The sequence below is a fragment of the Podarcis tiliguerta genome (assembly GCF_965153285.1).
Source record: "Podarcis tiliguerta genome assembly, chromosome: 8".
In the NCBI taxonomy this organism is placed as follows: Eukaryota; Metazoa; Chordata; class Lepidosauria; order Squamata; family Lacertidae; genus Podarcis; species Podarcis tiliguerta.
The window spans coordinates 53,626,954-53,636,006 of NC_139541.1; the positions used below are offsets into that span (position 1 = coordinate 53,626,954).

Here is a 9,053-nt window from a genome sequence, read left to right on the forward strand (position 1 = left end):
CAGAGACTTTTCCAGCCTGTGAACTTCCTGGGAAATTCTTCTTTCCCACAAATAGGCGCATCATGTGATGTCAACAATCTGGCTGTCTGCAGCTGTGATGTTTCCATATACTGACAAGTGCATCCACAATGCCCCATGCCCTGGAAAGCTGCTGACTGGGCTACTGTAATGCATTGTAGAGGGCTTCTCCCACAGGCACCTGGCTGGCCATTGTGGGAAGAGGATGCTGGACTAGATGGGCTCTTAATTTTCATTGTGTCCTGTGAGGGCAAACCTGATCAGTCGATGAGAAAGGGTGGAGCCTTCTCTCCCTCCTGGATGACTAGTGCTGAGGAGGAACCTGGGTGAAACTGGGGGGGGGGCGCTTTGCCCAAGCACTAGGATGAGCCCAAGGGGGCAAACGCTTCTCTTAGCTGCCTCGGTATATTAATAACTTTGTAATAATATTAATAAATAATAGTACTTATATTCTTAGCACCTATTAATAATAATGTTGGGGTGTTAGGCTGCTACGGAGCATCCTCCACCTTTTATTCATAGCAACTATTATGTTACTAATTACAACGGCCGCTTGCGGCGCGTGTGTGTCTCAAACGGTTCCACGTCCCCCACTCCCTCTGTCCAGGATGGCGCGTGTGGGGAGGGGTCATGCCTCCGCCCCCCCCCCAACCCAGTCCAGTTCTTGGAGCTCCACCCGGCTAGCAGGGGAAGAAAGCAACTGCGCAGCCGCAGAGTGGCGAGCCCCTTAGCACGCCTCGGGCAACGCGACACATAGGCGGGCTCTGTCCCCTGGGAAAGCAAATGCGAGGCCAGTCTACCACTTCACACGTCTATGGTCTGCAATTGGCGTCCGGGGGCTCACGCAGAGCCTAAACTTCCTGTAAGGAGCGGAAGCAGTGCTTGCCCGGGACTCTCTAGGGCTATCGCCTCTCTGCTTTGTCCTGGGCGGCGGCGCCACTCTTTCCGTCCCGATAGCCGGCGCCGGGCAGAAGTTGCGTCATGGCAGCGGCTTGCGGCACAGGAAGTGTCCCCGTGCGAGGCGCGGATGTAGGGTATCGGCGAAGCGGAGAGCGTAGTGTTCGCTTGACTGGCTGAGCCGCTGGCCGGAGAGGGGCTCCTTCGCCCTTCCTTCTGCGCATGTACAGAGCGCCTCTGCTGCTCGGTCTGAGGCTCCGGCGTTGCTGGTGCTGCTCCTCCTCCTCGTCCCTCCCGGTCAGACCTTGGCGCGGCGGCGGGGCTGCTGCTTCTGAGGAGGGCGCACCTTCCGCTCCCGGACTGCCGGCCATGGCGAGGGTCCCCCTGCCGATGCCTCTGCCGGCTTCCGGGCCGGACAGTCAGTCGGCGCTGTTGGCGGCGGCGTCCGCGCTGCGCGAGGGCGGCCTGGTGGCGCTGCCCACCGACACGGTCTACGGCGTGGCCTGCCTGGCGCAGGACTCGCGGGCGCTGGGGGCCATTTACCGCCTGAAGGGCCGCGCCGCCAATAAGCCCCTCGCTATCTGCCTCGCCGACGTCGAGCACGTCTACAGGTGCGGCGGGGTCGGCGAAGGAGGTGGGGGTCTTGCAATGGGGGGGTGGCCCTCCCTCCGCCTCTCCTCCTTCCTTCCTTCGGCGAAGTCAGTGGATAGGGCCCCCGGCCGCTTCTGCCCCTTCCAGGAAGGCAGAAACCCAGGCAAGCCCCCCCCCCCCCTTTGGCATTGAGGTGTATCAGCTGATTAATCCTTTTGTTTCCAGTGGCGTTTGAAGTTAAAAAACACAAGCGCTGATTTTATTTCCTTCAGAGTAAATAAGGACCGCCTCCAGTCAAGTATTAGTCTGGTAGCCCACCCCTTTGTTTTGCTGCTTGCCTTTGGCTGCCTGACAGAGGATGGGCTCACCTTGTGCATACTTTCTCCTTCCCCTTTTGTAGGTACTGTAACGTTTGCGTGCCTGACAAGCTGCTGCAGGAACTCCTTCCTGGGCCAGTGACGCTGGTCCTGGAGCGCTCAGACACCCTCAACAAAGACTTGAACCCCTTCACCCCAGTGAGTCTTGGCTAGCAAGTTCTATAGAGACCCTTTTACCTTTTGGAGAGCTCCCAGCTTCCCAATAGGGTGCTTACCAGTTGGGTAAGTGCTTGTGCTCTTAGGTTGACATCAGAGTGGACCTTCCTCCATTCCAGGCTAAAAGGCAAATCTGATTGGTTGGGAATATTAGTGGAGATTTTAATTTTCCTCCGGATTTTTTTTTAAAAAGCTATTGCCGGACTGCAAGTCTCAAGCTAGGCATTGTTACTTCTTTTCCTGTTTTAGTTTCACTTAGTTATGTGGCCTGGGAGGGGTGGCTGCATTCTGAGATGGGTGGGATAAAGGTGCAACAGATTCCTACTTCCTGTCCTATTCAAATGAGCAGGGGTGTATGTGGGTTGTTCTTCTCACAGTGCAGACTGGGGAAATCTCCATACCAACCTGCCCACAAGATCTGCTAGGGATGCTCTTCATGACCTGGTGGTAGTAGTGGAGGCCTGACTACTTAGGATTTCCTCTGTGTCTGTGCATTAGGAAATTTGTTGATCCCCCTTTCTGTTGCCTAGCCTTTTTATATTCTTATTCCAGCAGGCATTTAATTTAGTGTGCTAAGGGGTTTCCTGTGTTTTGGTAGATGAACTTCTTGTCTTATTTGCTACACATGCTCTCTTAGGGTTTTTTTTCTACTGAATTTAACTTGTGTTGGACTTCACTGTAAGCTATCCTGAATGCTGTTGTGCAGTGGAAAGTGGGGCATATACTGTATATGTATGCATGCTTTCATATACATGCATGTATAAATATCTTGCCTTTTAAAACTATATATACATAAAAGCTAAAAGTAAGTAGTGGTACTCATTCATCTCTTCCTCTCCCCCACCCCGCTTTTGTCACAGTTAGTTGGTGTCCGCATCCCAAGTCACTGGTTCATCAGGGAGCTGGCCAGGGAGTGTGCTGGCCCTCTGGCCTTAACAAGTGCAAACATCAGTCAGGGGGCGAGCTCCCTCACAGTCACGGTAAGGGCTGCTTGAAACCTGTAGGACGGGATGATAATGGAAGCCTGGGTGGCTCTCCAAGTCCCCAGGGAAGGGCATTATGTTCCATTTTGTTTTAATTGGCTTGCTCCTCTCAGAGAATAAAGCCACTGTGTGTTTAAGCAGGAGCTTATGGTACCCTTTTCTCTGTGGTTGTTGGCTATTAGCATCTTGTGGTGCACACTGGCTCAGGAGCCTGCTGAGCTCTTATTCTCTTTTTCTTTTATATTTCAGGAGTTCCAAGAGCTCTGGCCTCACCTGTCACTTGTAATTGATGGGGGCCCCACTGGGGACATCCATAGACCAGAGTCCCGTCTAGGCTCTACCGTGATTGACCTTTCTGTTCCTGGCAAGTTCAAGATTATCCGGGGAGGATGGTAAGCCGCACACAGCCTCCTCTCCACCTGAGTGGCATTTGTAGGCTGCAGAGTTGTCTTCCTCTGAATAGGATGGAACTATTTAGCCCCAGGACAGTGGTCCTTGGGGTGTGTGGTGGTGGTCCTAAAGGGGGCAGGCTCCTCCTGCAAATGATTCCCAGAAGCACACCTGCTTACTCCTGCAGGTGGAGTGCCTTGTGAATTGAGTCAAACCTCCTATTTTGACTTTGCATTTAACACACAGATGATGCTAAATTAGCCTTCAAGAATATTAAGCTGCAAACAATGCAGATCTTGTCCCCGGCATCTTACTCCTTCTTTTCTTTTCTGCAGTGCACTTATTCAGACCGTTGAGATCCTGGCAGTCAAGTATGGCCTGACAGCTGATCTGCCTATATGTGGTCAACTCACACAGTCTCTGGGCAAGTAGATGGTGTGTGACATATCAGGAAGCTGTTTGCAAGAGCCTTGTCCTGGAAAGTATAACTCTGCCCTTCTTGGGTGCAAAGGGAGCCTCCCCTCCTTTCCCAGTTGACTTCTGTGAATCCAGAAGGATCTGGCCCTGCTGGGGGCGAAGTATTTTCTCCTTCCTGGCATTTCCTTTCGGATTTAGGGAGGGGCACACACTTCTGTGCCTAAGTATCCCTCCCTTTTAGGAAGTCTGTCCTCTCTATCCCTTGAACACTTGGCCTGGAGGGGTTGAAGATTGGAACAAGACAGTGCAGCTGACAATCATGGAGTGTATAGAAAAGCAGGAAGATGCATTTTGAGGGGCTCTGGTAGGTGGAGTTTGCCTGTGACCAGGGGGGACCAAACTGCCTTGAACCCAGCTCTACTGAAAACAGAGACCAGACCAGCCACTGATGGGCAAGCAACAGGCTGCGTTTTTGACCAATATCATTAAAATGGAAACCTAGTGCATGTTGGCCTCCATGTTCTTTAGTATGCGGAGGGTGGGGAATTCTAAGACTGGGGGGAAATTACCTATTGGAGGGTGACATGCAGTCTTGATAATCTTAGTGGTGTAGGATTAATGGTAAAATGAGAATCTAGCTCATTTTCCCCATGCAACCACAGTAGAGTTCTCTTAGTAACTTTGCCTGAACTGCAGGCATGGGGCCCAAACAACACACTTGCTCCTCTTTCCAGCCCAGCCCCCAAACTATTCATAGGTTGGAGTACAGTACAACTCACTTGACAAAGTCTGCAACAAGCTATTAAGGAGCAGTCTCCATTTGAAGCAAACGCCAAAACTCCACGCCCCATTAGGTCACTGGGGCATCACCTTTTCTGTTCTTGCTGCCTGTCTTGAAGGAATAAATGCCAACACCAGTGAGGTTCTTGTTTTATTGCAAGACTGGGTGCATTTCTGATCATTGGAATTCCAAAGACATAATACAGCATGTGGTTTCTGAGAACTTTCCTGCATACACAAATTGTCTAGGTTTTGTTTTTTTAATAATGGTAGGGCTCCATCAGGTTATGTTTGCTGGGAGCAGCAACAGGGTAGAGGTCTAAGTAGCAGTGGCAGCAGAGAAGGAATAAATATCCCTGGAACTGAATAGCAACAGGGATGTGCTGTTCAGTTTAGCACCTCCTGCAGAACTCAGATTTGAAATGAATTGTCCTCTTGGCTTGCAGCAGGCAAAGAGATTTATTCTTTTAAGGAAAGCTGAGGGCTTGGAGTGAGGAGGATTGCAAGAGCACTAGCTCAACTCTATCTGGGGAGTTTTGCACAGTCGTATATCGGTGTGCTGCCCTGCAGGAGCATAGCAAACCTCTCAAGAGGTATTTCAACATGAAACGCAGCTCATCCCTCTTCACCCAGGTTCCAGAAACTTACAGCTCTGAGAGCAGCTTCCTCCACCTGAATGGCTACCAGCTTCTCTCTGGGTCTCTTCGTGCCCAGGAGAATCAACCCTCCACAGCTTGCTCACATGAGCCACTGCTCTTTCTCTTTGCTGTAGTGCTCTGCCCACCTACGGGTTAGTTCCAGGTACATGTCCGGCTGGTGGGGCAAGTAGTCCAAGTAGAGCCGGGTCAGGGTCTTCTTGGGCATGGCCTTCTCGATCTGGGTGCCTTCGTGCCATTCATTGAAGGACGTGATGGAGACTATCTCCGGGCGCACCATGAGGGCGGCCTGCAGGGCCGTCTCGTAGTACTTGCCATTTACCCTGTTCCGTGTGTTGTGGTTGTTCCAGGGGCGGATGCTGGTGTCGATGTAACCAGGGCCCACGCTGGGGATGAAGAGGAGGTTGTTGGAGTCACAGAAGGCCTTGATGGCTTTCCAGTTCTGGTGGGAGGAGCCGTAGGAGAAGCCGTTGGAGGCAAAGTAGGTGTAGAGCCCGTCGTAGCCGGCGGAGAGGATGTCGTGCTTGTGCCCCTCCTCCACCAGCAGGGCGATGAAGACGGCGTCATAGGGGGTGTTGCGGAGAGAGTGGGAGCCGGAAGGGGTGAGCAGGTTTGCCCATGCTTCGGGTGGCGTAAGGTACGAGTCATAAATATAAAATAAAGGCAGCCTCCGGCCCGTGCTGGTCTTGTATCTGTAGAAAGCATCATGTGTTCCATACCTGCCAAGATAATAGGCTGTTTAATGCCCCACATTTGGCCTTATAAGTCCACAAGCAGCCTAGAGAAACTTGGTCCTGCTCTTAGCAGAGAAGGCAAGTTGCCTGGTTCCCCCCCCCCCCCCGCTCTGAATGTTGCATCAGTACCCTCTTCGCTTCCAGTTTCTCTGATTCTCTGTCTGCCAACAGATACCCATTGAAAGCTGAGCTCCAGCACTGGGGTCCTTTGACAGGGAGACTGAGCAAAGAGCCCCCTTCTCCCCATTCCAGCCAGCCCAGCAGCCTGACCACATCACCAGTATCTGAAGGTTTTTAGGTTTTCTTATGAGGGCCATTTTTCTCCAGCCAAAAGAGCAGATTGCCACAAATGCAATAAGTAGCATTTAAAACTTACAGTTTAAACACTCTTTATTTATTAAATAAGCAACGCTCATCTTCAGCCCTGAGTTCTTGGGTTTCACACAAGCAAAAGTGGCCCTTTGTTCTACGCAAGCCTCTCAAGGGTAGGAATGGCCTCTCCTATCTTTTTAACCCTTTGCTTTCTGAGTACTGTACTTACTTGTCTATGATATATTTCACATTGCTGTGCAGAGTGTTGTCGTCGCGCCCTTTATATGGCTGTATGTGGAAGGTGACCTGCAGAAAAGGAACACGGGGCAGCAGCAGTTGTGCAGCACCCCCAGCCACACAGTCAGTGGGCAGCAGCAACTGCAGGAGTAATCTCCCACCCCCGCTCCCACCTACATTAGTCCTATCCCTTCACCACAACAGTTAAAAGTTGTTAAAGGAAGGTGGCGGACTCTCCTTCACTGGAGGTTTTTAAACAGAAGTTGGACAGCCACCTGCCATGTAAGATTCATTCTTTCTCTCCATTTTTGTTCCTTCTTATGTATCAAAATCAGTTTTGGGGGTGGAGAGAGAAGAGACTGAACTGTCACAGGCAGGCATGGCTCTGTAATACTATTTTTATTCCATGAACTTCCAGATTACCCCACCCCATTACAAGGCTTCAAGCAAGGAGAAGCTAACCAATTAACAACGACTCCCTGTAGTTCCCCTTTGCACTGTGGATGACTGCTCATGAGTGGAACCCCCACCAACCCTGGCTGCCACATAGTTGGAAGCAGCTGTCATAAAACTCGCCTAATAGCCCCAAGCAGTGGCAACAACAGGCACCTGGATTGCGTATCTGTGTGCGGCGTCCAATATGAAGGGCACCAGGCTCTCAGAAGGCTCACCGTTGTCATCTGCTAGGCCAGGGGGGTACCAGGACAGAACCATGACTCCTGCAGAGACAGAGAGGATTGTGCCCACCCGCAGGAGCTAAGACTGCCTTCAACATCTGGCTGCTTTACAATCTGAAGATGATGATGCCCCCCTTAAATATGGATGCTGAAAGCCTGCTAGGCTAAAAAGATAGTCAAAACCATTGCACCTACCACCCCTCAGAGAACTAACCTGCCCCTTCTTCACTTGATGCATAGAAACTATGGAACTCCCTCCCACAGGATGCAGTGATGGCCACCAGCTTGAATGGCTTTAAAAGAGGTTGAGACAAATTCAGGGAGAAGGTTATTGATTGCTAACCATGGAGACTATGCTCTGCCATCACAGCTGGAGGCAAGCAATGCTTGCGTATAGCGGTTGACCTGTATAGCAGTTGCCCCCGAATCCTGCTTGCAGTTTCCCACAGGCATATGATTGGCTCTTGTCAGAACAGGATGTTTGGCTCTGACTCGGTAGGCTCTCTTTCCTGATCCCTTGTTCCGTGCCTGCCAATAGCAAGACATCTGGCCTCTGCAGCAAAAGTGGTGATGGGGGAGGAGCTGTCCAGGACAAGGCAGTGCTGAAATTTCATCTGAGGTCCAGATGCTGAAATTTCAGACTTCAGCCTCTCGGGGTTGCCTGGAAACCCCAGAGGAAAAAAGAAGAAAGGTCTTTGGCTTTGGATGCCGCTAGCGCAGATGTGGCATTTCCAACCCCCCACCTCCCATCCGCCAAAGCTAGACGAGTTGCTGGCAGGGGAGGCTGTTATCCTTTGAGGAGCATCTCTGGGCTTCCCCTCTGTGATATGAGGGATATTTTGCGGCCTTGGATGCTCCCAGAGACTTCAGCAGCCGCTGATTCAAGAGGCGACGAGGGGCTTTATGGGGCAGCTTCTGAGCGGGGGTCGGGGTCTCGATCGCCCTCGCCAGCGCGGCCAGTCTGCCACCCCTCCCCCGGCCTCCTTCCTCTCCGCACCCCTACCCCGCGGTCGGTTGGGGACGCGCCCTCACTGACCGATGGCGGCGGCGCGGAGCTGGCGCATGTGCTCCTCCAGGACTGCCGGGTCGCGGGAGCTGTAGGGCCCGAGGGCCGGGTAGAAGCTGGCTCCGATGTCCTCGGGGGGGCTGTGGCGGCCTTTCGGGTAGCTGGCCGAGATTTTGGGGTCCCAGTGGGGCACCATCACGTGGTCCCAGTGGAGGTAACGGCTGTCGAAGCGCGGCGTCCCGTACCACGTGTAGTAGAAGACGTGCAGCGAGGAGGAGACGGACGGGGCGTCCCGGTCGGGTGGGTGCTGCGCCCCGTCCGGGGGCGCGGGGGAGTCGGCTGGGGCGGGGGCCTCCTTGGCCTCTTTCTCCTCGGGCCAGGGCCCCGGGAAGCGGCGGCGCCGGGGGTCGTCGGGTGGGGGCTTGAGGGTGCGCAGCGCCAGGAGGGCGCCCAGGACGAAGAGCGCGCAGAGGAAGAGCGCCAGGCAGGCGCGGCGGCGCAGGCGCACCATCCCGGCCCCGAGCCCCAGCTGCCGCCGGCCCGGGCGGGCAGCCTCCCCGCTAACGGCCCAGGCGAGGCGCCGGCGCGGCACTTGGGCCCGTCTGCCTCCCGCCCTGCCCTCCCAGGCGGAAGAGCCCAACGGGCGGCAGGCTGGGCGACGCGCACTCTTCCCCCCGCTCCCGGCCGTTGGATGGTACGGTCCATGCATAGGGGCGGGGGGAGGAGGCCGGCATTAACCTCTCATTGTCCAGCCAGACTGCGCTGGGCCTGGGTCAAGGCACGGAAGCTCCTATTCCAGGCACGGGTGTCTTTTCTCATGAA

At 53.7% G+C, this 9,053-nt stretch overlaps 2 protein-coding genes across 2 annotated transcripts; one reads left to right on the forward strand and one right to left on the reverse strand.

Annotated features, from left to right (window-relative positions):
- The first annotated feature begins 967 nt into the window (after positions 1–967).
- YRDC (yrdC N6-threonylcarbamoyltransferase domain containing) lies at positions 968–4,335 on the forward strand. Its single transcript, XM_083452971.1, has 5 exons — positions 968–1,526; positions 1,907–2,021; positions 2,900–3,019; positions 3,272–3,414; positions 3,748–4,335. The coding sequence occupies exons 1-5, from the start codon at positions 1,138–1,140 to the stop codon at positions 3,842–3,844; spliced, it is 864 nt and encodes a 287-aa protein (XP_083309097.1). The 5' UTR covers positions 968–1,137; the 3' UTR covers positions 3,845–4,335.
- Positions 4,336–4,747: 412 nt separating this feature from the next.
- On the reverse strand, positions 4,748–8,853 carry MANEAL (mannosidase endo-alpha like). Its single transcript, XM_083452941.1, has 4 exons — positions 8,262–8,853; positions 7,158–7,267; positions 6,541–6,617; positions 4,748–5,984 (listed from the first exon to the last, which is right to left on the reverse strand). The coding sequence occupies exons 1-4, from the start codon at positions 8,740–8,742 to the stop codon at positions 5,348–5,350; spliced, it is 1,305 nt and encodes a 434-aa protein (XP_083309067.1). The 5' UTR covers positions 8,743–8,853; the 3' UTR covers positions 4,748–5,347.
- Positions 8,854–9,053: the final 200 nt, after the last annotated feature.